The 16,840-nt window shown below is 43.8% G+C and overlaps 1 protein-coding gene across 1 annotated transcript in view; it reads left to right on the top strand.

Annotated features, from left to right (window-relative positions):
- Positions 1-4,719: 4,719 nt before the first annotated feature.
- SPRED1 (sprouty related EVH1 domain containing 1) overlaps positions 4,720-16,840 on the top strand; it is a 60,851-nt gene continuing 48,730 nt past the window's right edge. The window contains exon 1 of the mRNA XM_032984712.2: positions 4,720-6,051. Within this exon, the coding sequence (XP_032840603.1) occupies positions 6,020-6,051 (32 nt within the window). The 5' untranslated portion in view covers positions 4,720-6,019. The remainder of the gene's footprint in view (positions 6,052-16,840) is intronic.

Genomic DNA, 16,840 nt, shown 5'->3' with positions numbered 1-16,840 from the left:
TTTGCGCTGCCACCATCTTCTTGCTCCCCCCCTCCACGTTATCCACGGTTGGGCAAGCATGGGTGTTTCTCCAGTTGCATGGTTAACTGGAAATACTGAAAGACTAATCAGTTTTTTATTTCCCACATTAGTTTTAATCTGGGTGAATTTCCCAGTGCAGTTCATTGCTCAACACACAAATATTTGGGCTGCTAAGTAAGGTGCAAAGTAGGGAAGGGAGCAGAGTAGGAGGAAGGTGAGGCTGCTTCTTTCAGTGGCAATGCTGTCCTCGCTGGCCATACCTTAAGGCATATAAGGTACCACAAAAACCAAACATACGCTTATCCCAAATGCTCAGAAAGGATAGAATAAAGTTACTGCACAGCTGATACCACAGATTACCACTTCAATTGCTGAGCAGATCGGCCACATCAAAGGTACAACAGCTGATATGTCTGAAAACACGCAAGATGTCGCCCCCATCCTCCCACCTGGGTCTCCATTTTTCCAACACGTAGCAGCAGTTGCTAGCATTTTTCTATCTAGCATAAATAGTTCTAGGCTATTACAAATCAGTAACTGGAATAATTTATGAAACTGATATTCCAATGAGTTAGATCCATCTCAAATACATTGGAATTGATACAGATTTGACTCCAACATGGTTTTGTATCTTGCTGGAAAACATTTTCTGAGATAGGAGCATCAAGCAGAACAAACAACTTTTTATCCTGTACGTAATAACAGGATTCCTGGTTAGAACTTAACAAAATCTGACTTTGCTGAAATACTAATATAGATTTAATCAGCTCAGTTTAGCTAAATCCTTATTAAGATGTGTATAATGACCACCCAGTGTTTAACTCACACTAAGATTCTGAATGAAACCTATTACAGAAGAAATTCCCAAATGACCTCTAATAATTTTCCTCAAAATGGCACACTGTCCATCCAACTTCCATTTTTTGTAAATTGATCATTAGCATCTGGATACGAATATAAGCACTACTGTGTTTTGTCAAGACAGAGTTCGAAACTTTCACGTTTAGGAGTTAAAACCTCAATTAAGAATTGGACACTCAAGTTCTGCAATGACCAACTAATCTGGATGGCATTACTTACTTCCGCTGATCCTATTATGGATTTTATGATGTGAATGCCACGCCGATTGGAATTATGTAACCTAACCCCTCTCATACATCTCCTATACATAATTCTTCTGCCGCAGACTCAGAGTCCTGCTACCCTCCACAGCCACTCCTGACCATCTCTTTCATCAGAGACATTCACAGACACATGTGGAACTATTTCAGGGAATGGTGAATGAGCATATTGGGCCAATGTACACTGGCTCTACAGTCAGCAGTAGTGTATGAGAAATGCTTTAGTCTCACTTAGTCAAGTAAATATGTTTTGCAATATAGAGCAGACTGCTGCCTCATTGTAATTACTCCTGGTTAACGGAGCATTTTTAAGATTAGTGTTAGTCACAGAAGAACAAATGCTGATGAATTTGGGATGCATACACGTGTGGAAATTATGCGAATACTGAAATTCAGAATACAGATTGTTATTTCACTTACATAGATTTCTCCTTGTATGCTACATGACTTCATAATTACATACATTGCCTTCAGTTTCCTTTAACAGTAACCGTTGCCTCCCCATTCCTCATTTAAAAGGGTCTCTGGAAGCAAGGCCAGCGAATACTTGCACCTCAGGGGTCCACAGCTATCAAAATGTTACAGAGGAGCCATGGCATTGAGGTATAAATTAGTTTTTGTAAAGTGCAAATAATGTATGTGTTGAGTTTAGGAAAACATCAAAAGCAATGTAAAACATCGTAGTTTTTAACAACACTTGTCCCATTCCATACTGGGCATATCTTGTCTCTAGCTAAGGAATCATCCCTGTACCTACACCAGAGAGTGAGTATGCCTCAGCAGCTCCAGTGAAAAGTACTAAAAGCTTTCCTTTTTAGAGTTCTCTCTTCCAGGACATATACAAGAAGACCAGATTTCAATTTAGGATATTTGAATTTAAAGTGTAGAACATCAGGAAGCAGAGTCACAGAACGTATGAAGAAAGACCAGACCCTGAAACACGTGGTGCCTCGGACACGAAGTGGCCATTTGCCTGCAGTTTCCGGACGGCGTGTCTCGCATCTAGCCTGCTTCTGCCTTGCTCGCACAGGCAAGGCTCACACATAATTCTGAAATAAGCCATTTACATTGAAAACACCTGATCACTTATTTCTGCTCCAAAAAACAAATCTGCATGGCCTTGAAACCAACTGCTGCTCAGCAAAAGGACACTGATACTCCAGGCTTGTGTTCTCTGATCTTCCCAACATGGGCAGGGGTAAACAAACAGGATTTCAAAATCAAGACACAAGACCAGTGCAGATTTTCTGTCCTCTATGATATTCAGGTGAAGGAAGAGGAACTGCTTGCAAGACCTCTGCTACACACGCTGCAGCACGAGGCTGCTTGCAGCCGCCGAAGAGCCACCGCAGGTGACAAAGCGGTGGGCCCTTCTCCCCTTACCTCCTCTGCACAGCCAAAAGTCACAGGATGAGTCTCACGTTTTCAGTTGACAACTGAATACACATTTTATTCTTACTAAAGACACCCACAAAAATCTTAAGGAGACTGAAATGATTTTAAATTATTTGTGGTATATTACAAAACAGTTAGTTTTATTGAATTGCCATGAAAAAAATATTTTTTACAGGAAATACGTTTAGGGAATTTAAAATAAAAACCCCCAGATTAATGCTCTTTCTTGTCATCATCATGTCTCTTTATTCAGGCGCATCTGAATAGATCTATACCACCATCTGACAAACTGAGATGATTCGTGAGCATTCTTGTACAGGATCATATTAATCAAATTAACTTAATAAAACCATTTACTTACAGAATGTTAAATATTTCAACTCTGAAGCCAATAGAAAATGAGAATTAAATTAGCAGGAAGTCACATTTTCTGCCAGTCACAAGATGGGCAGTTCTCTGAAGTGATTCTAAGTAGAATAATACTGTGTCCCCACAGCTGAGTTTCAAAAGACTTGAGGGGGATCCCATCAAATACTCAATTTGTCTCAGGTGAATTGTAGAATTGTACAAAAATGGGTTTGCAATATATTTTTAGTATTTGGATGCGGTTGTGCCATGAATAACTGATCCATTTTTGAGTGTACTTGTAGAAAAAAAAAGTACACTTTTACAAAGCAATTGGAAATTTTCCTCCAAAAGCCTCCCAGATAAAGAAGCAAACATTATTACGCCAGGTTTGAGATGTGTGCTGCCTGAAACGTGTTATAGGCCCTTGATCGGAGCGAGCGTGACAGCAATTTACTATAATTGTTCCATTATGCTTATGGTAGCACCCTCTTATAGAAACATGGAATTTCGATCCATAGGACTATTGCAATGAACATAAACTATCTAGAAATGAAACACGCCTTTTCTTGCCTGCTAGAAGATGAAAGTAAATGCCTAGAATGCTTTAATAATCCATCCCTCGAAAGATAAACCTGACTGAAACTGTAGATGCTTTTTTCCTACCTGCAACATTTTCTTACAGTTTTCAATCACATAGAGAAAGGAAAAGTCTGCAAGAAAATTCTTTGGACATCATGATGACCCACAGACAAGCTGTACTTTGAACTTTAGGTGAACTTCGGGAAGAATTTCCTTAACAAATAGCCTCGATAAACGCAATGCCATCCCGCTTCTGTGCATTCAAACAGATGCCGCAAGTCTGTAGTCCGGCCTACGATGGTGTGAGGCACTCCAGGTTCCCCTGAAGCGGTGAAAACTTCTCCCGAGTTCCCGCGTTCCAGCCTCTCCCTGCCCTGGGAACAGCAGCCAACCAACGGCAGCGCGGGAACCAGGCGCGTTATTATCGCCAGGGGAGCCTGCCCCATCTCCCACCCGGGAAGGGAGAACAGCTCATCGCTGTTCCTGGGGCACCGCCAGAGTCGGGGGGAGACCCCGCAAATTGCAGGAAAAACTGTAGTGGGATTAGAGGCGACAGGGAAAGCTCTTGGAGAGCAGCTCTGAAAAAGTGAGGAAGTGCACATGAAGCCGGGGATAACGAACGTGCATCAGGGATGCGATGTCTCTTACAGCAGCACCGCAGTATTTTACTCCGTAAATTTCGACGGCGAGATTTATCAGTTGGCAAGCACGCATAGAGAGACCAGGCAGGAGGAAATCAAAATCCAAGCGACAGATGAAACCGCGATATAATCTTTTATTATGATCTAATTTGCTCGACGGTCTGACTCATGAGTTTTGAGCCCTGGAGGTTTGCAGCGCGGCTCCGCTTTTCCATCGGCTCAAGCGGCACGTTTAGCCCGTCCGCCCCCGAGCACGGAGCGGAGCTGGGCTGCCGCGGCCTCTCGCTTCCGCCGCATCACCCGCGACCGCGGCCAGGCCAGGGCCCCGCGCCCCCTCCCGCGCAGCCGCCGACCGGGGGCTCCCCGAGCCGAGGTGAGCCGTGCCCCGCGCCGCCGGCAGCCTCCCGCCGCCGCTGAAAAACGGAGCGGAGCCGCGGAGCCCCGGCGGCCGCGGAGAGGCCGGTGCCGGCCGCCCGCGCTCACTCCGCGCCGCCGAGCAAGCAGGGCCGGAGCAGCAGCCCCGCCCGCAGGCGGACACCCCCCCCCCCCCGCCGCCGCTCAGCCCCCCCCCACCCACCCCCCGCGCGGGATCTGCGCGGCCGCGCGCTCCCGGCAGGCAGGAGGGCCCCGCTGCGGCCGCCCGCGTATCCCTCCGCGGCGCCGTGCGTGCGTGCGTGCGTGTGCGTGTGTGCGTGCGCGGCGGCTCGCGGGGAAGCGCGTGAGGCAGAGCCGGCGGGGGGGGAGGGGACTACTTTCAGGAACGGGAGCGCGGGGCAGCGGCGGGAAGGGCGGTGGCGCGGGGTCGGTGCGCGCTTCCTCTCGCTCGTCCCCCTTCTCCCGCCCCCCCCCCTTTCCCCCGCGGTTATTTTGGATCAAGCTGTGGCGGCGGAAGGAGCTTGAAGTCAACGCTTCCGCCCAGTTTTCCTGGGAGGAGGAGGAGGAGGAGGTGGCGGCTGCGAGGAGCCGAGGCGGCGGCGGCCGCTGCTAATGGAGTTGCTGCCGGGGAGGGAGCGCGGCCGCTGAACTTCCCCGCGGGGGTTTCTCCCTCCTCCCCCCCCCCCCCCCGCCCCGCGGCCGGGAGCGCCCCTTCCCCCCCTCCCCGCTCCGATCCTCACACAAACAGCCGTGACGCATCCTCCCTCTCTCCCCTCCGTCCCCCCCCCCCCCCCCCTTCCCACCCCCGGGCTGGTTTAAAACGCCTCCCTCCCCCCGCCGCCAGCCTTCTCCTCGGGGCCGGCGCGTCCTCCCGCCGCAGTGCTCGGCGTCGCTCCGGAGGGGGTGGGCGAGCCCAGCCCAGCCCAGCCCAGCCCCGCCGCTCTGCCCCCCGGCCCCCCCGCTCCCGCCCCGGCCTGCGGCGGCTCCGCTGTCTGGAGGAATTTGTGCCGCCGCCGCCGCCTGCCCCGGCTGGGCGCGGGAGGCGGTCGAGCAGCAGCAGCAGGAGGAGGAGGAGGAGGAGGGCAGCAGCGGCTGCAGCGGGAGATGAGCTGCAGCGGGAGGACCGTGCGGCGCAGCTTTCCGCGGCGGGGAGCCCTCCCTTGCCTCCGCCGCCCCGTTCCCCTTTAACTGGGAGCAGCTCAAGAGCAGAAGATCTGTGGTTGTCGCTGCCGTTTCCACCGCTACCTTCACCCTCAGCACGCTCCAGCGCCGGACGACAGGATTTCGATTCCAGGATAAAGATCGCTCTTCCCACCGCTCCCCGCTCCCCACACACACACATACACACACACTCCCCCCCCCCCCCCCCCCCGCTTTCCCCCCTCCCTCTCCCCTCACTGCACAGCACTGCCCGTGCCCTGGCCGGGGGCGGCAGGCCGGGCGGGGGGGTAACAATGGTGAAGTTTCTGGCGAGTTCTGGCTGCGCCCTGGCTGCGTCGGTGCTGCTCCGTCTCCCTGTCGGAACGCGGTGAGGAGAAAATGAGCGAAGAGACGGCGACTTCTAACAACGAGTAAGCGCCCGTTCCCCCCCTCCGCCCCGGGCCGGGGCTCGCCGCGTCCCCCCAGCTCCGCGCCCCGCGGGGGCCTCTGCCCGCGCACGGCCGTGTCCCGGCCTCCCCCTGCGCCTACTGCGCATTTCTGCTCGCGTCCATGGAAGCCCAGAAGCTGCTTCTTTGTGAAGGAGCTCGGTTTAGAAGGGCTGCGAGCCAGCAGCCAGGAAAGCGTGGTTTAATTAAAGCCCGATAGCGAACCGTGCAGGTAACGATGGTGTCGTGGAGGGGGAGGATGGGGTCTGAATGCCCAGAGAGGCATCGGCACGTACCACCTCTGATAATATCCTATTACTTGTAGATATTTCACATGGAAACTAGTGTGTGGGAGCTTCATCCTGCAGGAAACTGCTCCTGAATTTTAATTGGATGAGTCAGTCAGTGTAAATACAGCTTAAACCTACCCTAAAGCCTTTTTTTTTTTTTTTTTTTTTCCTTTAATGAGCACTTGGGACTTTTTTTTTTTTTAAAAAAAAAAAAAAAAGGAAGGGGGTAGTTAAAGGATCTCTTTATTTTTAACGTGACTGGTTTGGAGGAAATCCAGAGGAGAACGTGTGTGTGCGGCGGTATCCCCCTGCGTGCAATGTCTTTGAAATACATTTCGGGTCGGAGGAGATAAATATTTGTCGGAAAACATCCGACTTCTTCATGGCATTGAAACCCAAATATGAAGTATTTTGAAACTTTTTTTTCTGTTACCGGGAAGTTTAAGGCTGGCCGCTGCAGTCCCCGAGCTTTAGCGTGACGATTTGCGGTGTGGGTATCGGCTCGGGCTGATTTTATGAATGATGCGGGTGCCGGCCGCGGCCATGGCGGTGGGGCGGGCGCGTCGCGCCCACTGCACGCGTGTGCAGGTAGCGGGGGGCGGTCGGGGTGCGGGGGGGCTGGAGGGGGGGGGGCGGGTTTCCCCTTTCGCTGCCTTCCTCGGAGCACAGCCCGCGCCCCTTCTCCCTGCGCTCCCCAAAACGGGGCGTCTCGGTGCCCGAGGAGCCGCGCAGGCGGAGCCCCCGGGGGGGGAGGGGGCGCGTTGCCCCGCAGGGGCGCGGAGCCCGGGGAGCTCCGCGGCGCTGAGCGCGGCGCGGAGCGGGCCGGGAGCCGCTGCGGGGCCGGGAGTCGGGGCCGCCGCCATGTTTCTTTTTTTTTTTTTTTTTTTTTTTTTTTTTTTTGTGAATCGCTCTCATTTGCATACCACAATCTCCATTCATAAAAAAAAAAAAAAAAAACCAAAACAAAAAAAAAAAAAGTGCTGTCATCAGCGCTGACCTGCGGCAAAACCTGCCCTGCAGAGAGCCCGGAGCTGCTGCCGCCGTGCTGAGGAGCAGCCCGCAGCCATCGGCTGGCGGAGGGCGGGCTGCAGGACCCGCTGTATTAATATGTGCTGCTGGCGGCTTGTTGACACAGTTATGTGGGAAATATCAGCTCGGGGAGGTGCTGGGAGCACGTGATCCGCTCCATTCATAAAATACCTGGCTGCCCATTCACAGCGCGGCGCGGCGCTGCCCTCCGCGGCCGGGCCCCGCAGCCCGGGCTGGGCCGGGGGGAGCCGGGGGGGCCGGCGGGGCTGGGGGGCGGGGAGGGGCCCTGGGGCGGTTGGTGTTTGTCCTTCTCCTAGAAAGGAGCATCCGTCCAGAAGCACCTTCTCGCTGTACCGCCTATCGTTTAGGCAGCGAAGGGTTTTATTCACAAAAACGTGGGAATGTTTTCCCCTTCAGAAATACTGACTCAAAAATAAAAGGCTGAAAATCACACCCGTTATTATGAATGTATTTTCGAGGCAGTACGCTAATCGGCAATGCAGTTCGTTTTTGACTGTTTACTCTGAGGATTTTACGGCAGATTAGCTATCGTCATTTCTTCTTAACCTGTGCTGTGGCTGAAGAGACCTCTGAAATAATCAGAATAACAGAGGAATGTTTTTAAAATGGCATAAACTGTTTGGAGATCAGTGTATTAACACTGATTTTTAAATATCCTGAGATCTTTCAAAAAATAAAATCAAATGAAACTTAGTGATGAAGGATCCCTGAAACAGACAATGTATTTGTTTGATGTAACTGTTTTGTGGTTGCCAGTGTCAAAATGGTGATGTTCGCTGCTCATGAATAGACTATTTCATTATCCTAACAAATCACAATAAAGTGATCCATAATTATATATTCTTGGAGTGGAGGAGGCTCTATTGTTAGTACAACCTAAGAGAATACCTGAAAAATTCCTAGTCTTTCCTTAAAATGAGAAAGGAAGGCTCACATACAGTGTTTGGTTTGAGTTAATTCAGTGTTGTTACAGAGCTAAATGTGTATAACCTTACAAAGCACTATAAGCAGTGCTTTTTCTCAAAGAATAGATTTTTTTTTAAAAAAAACTGTGGTTATTAGAATATCAGAAGAAAAATATTTCTGTTCTCTGTTTCATTTGCTTTTTTGTGGCAGCATTTTTAGTGAGGCCGGAGTTGTTGTTCCTCTCTGGTTGATTTTGCACGTAGCATAAGTGTGTCACTTTAAATGATTGGGAAATATGATAGAAACTCCAAATAAACCATTTGTGAAAATAGGGCAGATATAAAAAGTAAAATTTATCATATATTTAAAGTTCACTGTGTTTAATTTTATCAGTATAATTGGTGACATCAGTGGCCTTGAATTCATTAACAAATCTCTTGGCATATAAGGGCAAATACGGGTACTTTGCAATGCATTTTGTGTCATTGTGGCTACCGGGAATATTCTGGTAATTGAGGATTATTCTTTGTTTATAAAACTTCATTTTATGGAGTAAGATATAAATATTTGCGGTGTCTAGAGTTTGACCTCAGTTAATAATGTTAAATTATCAGTGCTGGTGGGAAAGATTAATTAAAAAGCTGCATTAAGGACTGCTAGGTTTCTTGTAAGTCACGAACATATGGAAGGCAGCCTTATAAGATTCTGATTGCCACAGATGAATCTTCGTTTGCGATTTTTACATTATTCTTGTAGAGATATTCTATTTGTCAGTTAGGTATTAGCTAAAAGGGAGTATTTCTGTGCCTCCAGATATTTTTTTTTTTTCTTTTTCCCCCCTCTGTGGTGTTTTGCAGTCAGTGTGGTCAGCATGAACATGGTGTGATGTTCACAAATACTATCAGTTTTTAAATGATTTAGGATTATGATTTAGGATTTGTGGACTCATGGGTCAATTTGCTGTTCATTAAACTTAAGATAATGTCAAAGTGGGCAGGTCAGCAAGAACTGTATTAAATTCCTGTTTTGGTGGTAGATTTTACTGCTGTCTAGAAATACTACTGATTTTCAGTGTTAGGTAAAGCAGAATAGTTGTTGTTATGTAGTCCCCATTCAGCAGGGATGAATGATGACAGGCTTAAGATGGAGTCTGAGTTGCTGCTATTGAAAAGTAGGAGCACTGCTTTATTGGCTTGTTTACTTTCCTCTGTATTGCAGGTGGCCTCTTTCAGGGAATGCTTGTGCTCTTGAATTATATTCAGAGTTGGTTTTACATACTGTATTTTTACAGATTCAGGCTGTCATATGCTAATTGATTTGCTACATAAATATGGCTAATCTTATACTCATTTTCCTAGATAATTTAATTCAAGATATTATAAATTAAAGAAACATGGAGTGTATATTAATGCTGTGTGCTTGACAGCCTCTAGATTATGATGTTATAAACATCCTCAAGTGTTGATTTGAAAAACTGAACCTGAACCATATTTTTAAAATAAAATACATACTTGATATGTTTACATCTTCCTTCAATATTTATGAAAATACTGCTTATACTTCATTTGTGCTTCAGAACTCCTTGTATTACAAACCCAAATACCAAAATATGAGCATGAAATCGTATTGCAGAAAATAAAGCCAGCTAGTTTGGTTTTATTAGTTCTGGGAGGATTTAAACGTTTCTCAGCAGGCTAATTTTCTTTCTTCTATTTTGGGCATATATAGACTTTAGAATTCTTCATCCCTTAATGTAAGGATCTTTGCAATTCTTATATAATTTCTTTTGGGGGAATGGTTCTTTATAGGGTCCTGGGGAGGCTTTTCCAGTCTTATGGACTGCTTCTTCCTCTCTCTTTGGCTTTATGTTATATCACACTATTTTGAAGGTGAAACTGAATTTGCATGTTACATAATCTGGGAGTCGGGTGTGTGTGTGGGGGGGGCGGCAGAGTTTATTGTTTGTTTTTTTGTTTCTTTGTTGTTTTTTTTTTTTTTTTTTTAAAAAAAAAAAAAAAAGGTTCACCTTAGCAACATTCCTTGATTACTGTGGTATTGCAGAAGAATTCTTTCTGGATGTTTCAGCATAACTGGAGCCAGCAAGAATCCTTGAATTAAAAAATGACGAGTGTTTCTCTTGTTTCTTCATTTAAAATTTAATGTTCTTGAAGTGTTAAAGTGGCAGTAAGGACGTCAACATATGTTTCAAAAGTAGTGATGTTTCTTGAAAGGAATATATCTTGTCAGGATCGGAAGTTCAGAGGATTAGAGCTGAGGGTATTCCTGATTTTTAGGCTAAACACTGTCATCTTTGTTTGTTATTTACCCATTTTTGTGTGTATCTGGAGAAATCGAGTGTATTGGTGATGACCTAATGGGACATGACAAACACCAGAAACAAAAAATACTCTTCAGAATATTGACACAAGTTTAAAGGGGAGACAAAGGAAAATACTTTTGTTTTTTGGGGTTCTTACTCATCTGATTCAAAAAAAACTAACTGTGATATGGCATACACCATATGTTGTCTTAAATGGTGGTGTTCCAGTGTTTAAAAGTCTGCTTTCTCCCTCTTCTTTCTGGATGGGAGCATGTTGCAGTTTCCTTAGGCGAATTTGAAAGGTGGCTGGGGGATTTGGAAGGTGGCTGGGAGTTGCCATGTTGTTGAGGATCCCCGTTTCTTTATGGATATACTGAAAAGGCACTATCTTTGACTTTTTCCTGTCTGTTTTAATGTGTGACATTTAAGCAAGGAAATTTTAACTAGCCCAGACTGCGCAGTTACTGAATGGCTGGAATTGGTTGTAAACAAATTTTAAATGGTCCCTGAAAATATAAAATTTTAAAAATATATATAAAATATAAAAAGATGTGTCTTCTAACCAGTCTTGGTATTCAGCAGAAAATAACCTTTAGTGATTCTTGGTTTTTGAGGGAAGGAAGGGGACTGGATGCTCTTTTGGTATGGTGTATTAACATGTGATTCTAGACTTAAGATCAATACATACTTTTGTTGTGCTTACTTTTCCTGCATTCTGTAAGAGAAGATTTTTATTTTTGTTAGTGCTTAGACTATGATCTAGTAAAAACTGTTGGCTGGCAGCACTCCCTGTGGTTTTTCTCATACATGAGGTGGTATCATGTTGTATATGATAATATATGTTATGGTATATGGTACTAGGGTAAACATGGTATCTCTCCTACTTGAAAAATATCTGTAATAGGAATCAGTCTCTAAGACTATGATGGTATTGAACCACACTTACTTATAGGAAGTAAGCAGACATTTTAAGTGCATGTGCTTTCACATCTATTCAAGCTTATCTTTACCTAATGTTTGTGCTGTTGCCTGTAATATCAGTTTGTTAAAAGAATAGATATTAATTTATTTATAGGCAGTGCTTTATATTCACTGTTTTTCTCCTACATATGACAATAATTAAAAAAACAAACAAACAACAAATCTTTAGATATGCTAAGGGACAAAAAAATGTGCATTAAATGCTTTGAGTACTAAAATTGTTCATAAATGTGGCTATGATTAAATAATAACTGACTTGTTACACAGAGTTGCAGGCCCTAATTCCTGATGCTCCAAATGAGGTGGGGAAATAAATAATATAAAAAGTCTCAATATAATGATGATAAATGCATCTGTATACAGAAAGAGATCACAAGCATTTTTTCTCTAAGAAGTTACTGTCATATGACAGTAAATACTTCAATTCAAACAGGGAGAATAGACCATAGAAACTTCAGCAGTTCCTGCGCTCCATTCTGCACTGCTGCCCGATACCAAACTTCCATTCAGAAGAAAGTATTTTTCATGTGTGTGCTACACAGGAATTCCCCAGATGGGTACTGTTGAAGCATCTAAACCGTCTTAAAAATTAGGTGGTAAAGATGTTTTTCTTCTTCTTTCCAGACCCCTTTTCTCCTCCCTGGTGTATTAATTCTTGTGTTTGAAAATTTTGACTACTGCTGTTTGTGATATTTTAGTTAGGTGAGGAAGTCTTGTGATTGGTACTTCTGCTACAGCGAGTCTCTCACTCACCTGTTCAGAACCCCTAAAGAAATTCTGGGAGTTGATGTTTGACTTGAATGGTTTACAAGAGCAGGTGTCATTAAAGTCTATGGAAGAGTTGTGGTTTTTTGTTTGTTTCCCCCCCCCCTCCCCCAAAGAAACTCCAGAAAACAGTGCCAATAAATATGTCTTCCCCAAGATGATCAGCCACCTGTTGACAATTACCCTTTTTCTGTGACTTGTGCCGACCAGTTGTGACACTAACTGAAGTTTGTCAAAGCAAAAATGAAACTGATTTATTTCAGTTTCAGTAAAGTCAAATGCTGTGAATAAACAAACGTAGCAACAAGAAGCATCAAGAATTTTATTAATAAAACAAGGCATTACTGAAAACTAGTGTCAGGTTTATTAAAAATTATTACTGAGACTGACTGTCTTCCCTAAATAAACCCAGAACTGGTGAGATATAACTCTCAGTGAGGATTCCTGCCTGGGATTTTTTTCTTTCAGAAATTATGCAGAACTGTTTTGGCAAAGTGGTATAAACCTTGAGGGCATAAGTGATTTCTCTCCCTTTAACCTTTTGAAAGGATTAAGTAAGGGTAGTGAAAGGTAGGAGTACAGAGCCTGCTGTGATTTAGGAATTTTTATGCAGCTTCCTAGAAAATTTTCAGTCTCTCAGATGTGATGAAGTATTCTGTGTGTGGGGTGCTGGCTCTGGATCCCAGTACAGCATGCCCTAATGTGAAGCCTGTGATTGAGCCCAATATATGTTGAGCCTCAAACAGGAGCACACTTTTGAAAGTGTAAAGAAGCTAATTCAGGATTTAGACTTGAGGCCTATACGTGCAAAATGGGAAATCCTGTTGTTTTTTTTTTTAATCTATGTAAGTGGCTGACTTTAGGTACCAAACCTGTATGCTTTTAAGGACTAGTTACTGTTGCTAATCACGGGTCTTTGCTCCCTCTAGGACCAAGAATAGATTGAAAGTTTCCTAGTAGGGTAGATTTAGGATAGGTATGTTTGTGCCCTTTTCAGGGGTAATTATCTATCTCATTACAAGTTCCACTTGTAGTACAAATGCTGCTGATCTGTACCTCTGTTATGCAAAAAATATTTGGGGTTGCTGTGTTTTACTTTAATTTTGCAAGATTTTAAGAAAAAAAAATAAACTGGAAGAAATTATGGTTGCTGGTACCAGTGGTACGTAATGAATGTGCCAAGGGAATGCAAAGTTGTAAAATGAAGTGCTTGAGAATTTTCAGGCTTGAGAACTGAGATTGTTTGTGGCCAGGGGGTATGAATTTAGATGATTTTGATAATGAGACAGAGCCAGGAATATAATCAGATTTGCCGGGGTTCTGCTCTCAAACCTTCAATACTAGAAAACGCCCTTTTTTTTTTTTTTCTTTTTAGCCCCTTGCCTCATTTGCTGCTCATCCTGTGCCAGAGAGGAGGACTGCACCTCCCATCATTCATAGGTGGTGCTGTGTAATTGAAGACTGCGTTTTAATAAGCATTAAAAATATATAAATACTAATATTGAACAGTAAAGCAATGTTCTGACAAGTCTGTTAGGGTTTTTTTGAATTGTTTGTTTGTTTCTGCAGTTTAGTCTGGTTTTAGTCTTTAATCTTTAGATTTCAACTATGGGGGAGTATTTCAGATGTTGGTAATATTGCTTTAATTCTCTCCAGACTTTGTAGCATGCCGTTTCTTATATTCTTTCTGCTAGCATGATTTTCTTAATCCTTATCTGAAATTTGGGGTTTTGGTGTTGGGGTTTTTTCCCCTAATTTGGAATCTCTCTCTGGTGTTGTATGAGAAGTCATTTGAGGGAATAATAAACTTGTTATGTTGAACTTGCTTTTCATTTGGTTCTTTTAAGGCGATAGTGACATCTGTTATGAGAAGTCATGCCGCTATGGGATATGTGTGTCTAGCGTGCTGGTTGCAGAGTGCCAGTTAGGCTGTTAACATGTATGGGCATATTTGCTGTGGAGGCACCTAACATATGGATTACCATTAAGCCTGGGTTTCTGTAGTGTCACTTGTATATCCTACAGGAATGGTGTAATTCTTCAGGCATGGAAGTGCAAAGTGCTTGAAGCCCTCATTGAAACGAAAATGCCAGTTGCTTGTCATTTTATTAATCAGTAAATATGTTTTTCTAATCAGATCTTTTTTCCTACCTTTTTTTTTATCTCTTTTTGGTAATTGGTAAGTAAAGTGTATTGTTAAAATTTTTTACTGTATTCTGCTCTGTGATTCCTGAAGAAGTTAGAGAACGTCTAAAATCAGGCTGTCATTACACAGCTGGTTTTATGCATTAAGGCCTGTAAATGTCCTGACTGAATCTTGCTTCATCATCTACTTCTTCCAGCCTCCAGAAAACTTTTTAATGGATGTGTAACCACTGCTTAAACAGGCCTGTGATGATATCTAGCGCAGTACTTTTATGCTTTCTGTATTTGTACTGAACGGGACTAGCTTAAAATATCTTATATTGTCTTAGCTGTATTCAACTTGACACATCCTCTAGAAGAGCCCCCATATGCACCTTAAAATGTACGTGCTTTGTTACTATGGTGATAGAAAAGAATCGTGCATGTTAACAACCCCATGTTAGGTAATGGAGGATTTGCAGAGATGAGTTAAGCATTTGCCTGGGGCACTGAAAATTGCGTCAGTGACCATACCTCCACCCCAGCCTCTTGGCTAGAGGCAGGCTGAGGGGATCTTGTTATGGGATTAGACACTTCTGTGTTTTCAGGTTGTTTGGGGAGGTGAAGAGGACTTTTTGGAAATAGTTTCAGAAGCTGAAGTAACGTTGCCTTATCACGTGCTTTTACGTACCTTGAGTCGTATACTTACAGTGCTCTGCACGGTGTAAAGGAGGTGCTTGTGCAAGCATGTTGCATGTTTGTCACTGATACAAAACCAGTTTTGTTTTTCTTCGAACTCCCTAGGTTGGCAGTGCAGGAATTCACTACCTCTCATTTAATTTCTCTGTTACGGCTGCCTGCAGATCCTGCAAAGGAAGAATATGTCCACATTCATTCCCCTGAAGCAAGGTAGAAAACGAGCTCTTCTTCATCTATTAGTTGAATTCTGGATGAAGAACAGGTCTCTTCAAGGAAGGTATTCCAGAACAAGACATTAATTTAGAGTCTTATGGTTTAGTATAGTGTAATTTCCTGTGAGGGGCTTTTATTCTCCTTCTGGAATAAGTTGTGGTTAAATAGGGGAAAACTGATAATTTTAGGTGTCTAATTAGAGAAGCTTTCAGGTTCTCCCATCTCTTTCCTTCTCTCATACACCTTTTTAAAACTAGTTTTATTGCATTAATTATTTTGTTATTTGTATTTTTTAATTTATTTTCTTACTGCTGAAAGAGACATAACTTTCTGTATTTTGAAATGTACTCGTTTTTAGAGAGACCATCCTTGTACATTTTGTTTTGTTTTTAGCATTTTAGGAAGCATTTTTCTGAACTTTTCTCTATATTAGTGTTCTCATACAGTTTATCTTGAAAAGCTTCTCCAGAAGATAAGACACTGGTTAGTGTCTCTCTGAGACATTTTGACTGGCCCACTGAGCACCCTTGCAGATCTTAATACCAAGGTTTTACCCTTGAGCAGTGCTAGCAAGAAGCTTGTTTTCTGCTACTCTGGGACAACAAAAATATAACCCAAATAAAAACATGTGTTTCCTTTGCTGTAAAAAGACAGAATGCTTCCCACAGGCTATGAGTTCATCCTCCTTTCAGCAGTGAAAGGAGAAGACATTACAGAAATGTTGAAAATCGATGTTGAGTGACTTTTCCACTACAGAAATTTCAACTTTTTTGATATTTGTGAACAAATATTCCTGAAGTAGAACTACAATTGTATTTATATAACTTCTTTTCTGAACAAAATCAAAATGTATGGATTAGACTTGTGGAATAACTGGAAATAAGTTTACCAAATCTATTATTTCAGCTGGTATTTTAAGCCTGAGCAATTACTGGGAGGTATAGGATTGGCTTTTCTGTCTTTGGCAAATCTGTGCAGCATCAGCTTGATCCCCACCACAGAAGCTCAGTGGATGAAGTAAAAGCTGTAAGTAAGCTTTAAGGTCCTCATGCTCCTTCCAGCTGGAGGGTGTAAACAATGAGTTTTGATCAGTGTATCATCCCAAATAAGGCACAATGATCCAAATCTCTGCCATGCGCTTCAGGAAAAGATCATTTCAGTAGAGAAGTTGCAAGAGATATCCTAATTAACTTTCACATGTCAAAGGAAGCAACAAGTGTCACTTATCAAGGACAAGAGTAATTCTGGCCAGCTTTTCTGAGATTTCTTCACAGTTTGTTTCCAAGGCAATTACAGATAGTGCAGAAATCATAGTATCCTACACTAGAAAGGATTTGCTTTCTACATTTTTTGTTATTGTGTAACTTAGGTATTTACAGCAGAGAAGGCATAGCTCTTGTTTCCCAGTTACAACTTTAATATCTAT

The sequence above is a fragment of the Tyto alba genome, unplaced genomic scaffold (assembly GCF_018691265.1).
Source record: "Tyto alba isolate M040663 unplaced genomic scaffold, T.alba_DEE_v4.0 Super-Scaffold_18, whole genome shotgun sequence".
Classification (NCBI taxonomy): domain Eukaryota; kingdom Metazoa; phylum Chordata; class Aves; order Strigiformes; family Tytonidae; genus Tyto; species Tyto alba.
This window is presented reverse-complemented; position numbering and strand designations above follow the sequence as displayed.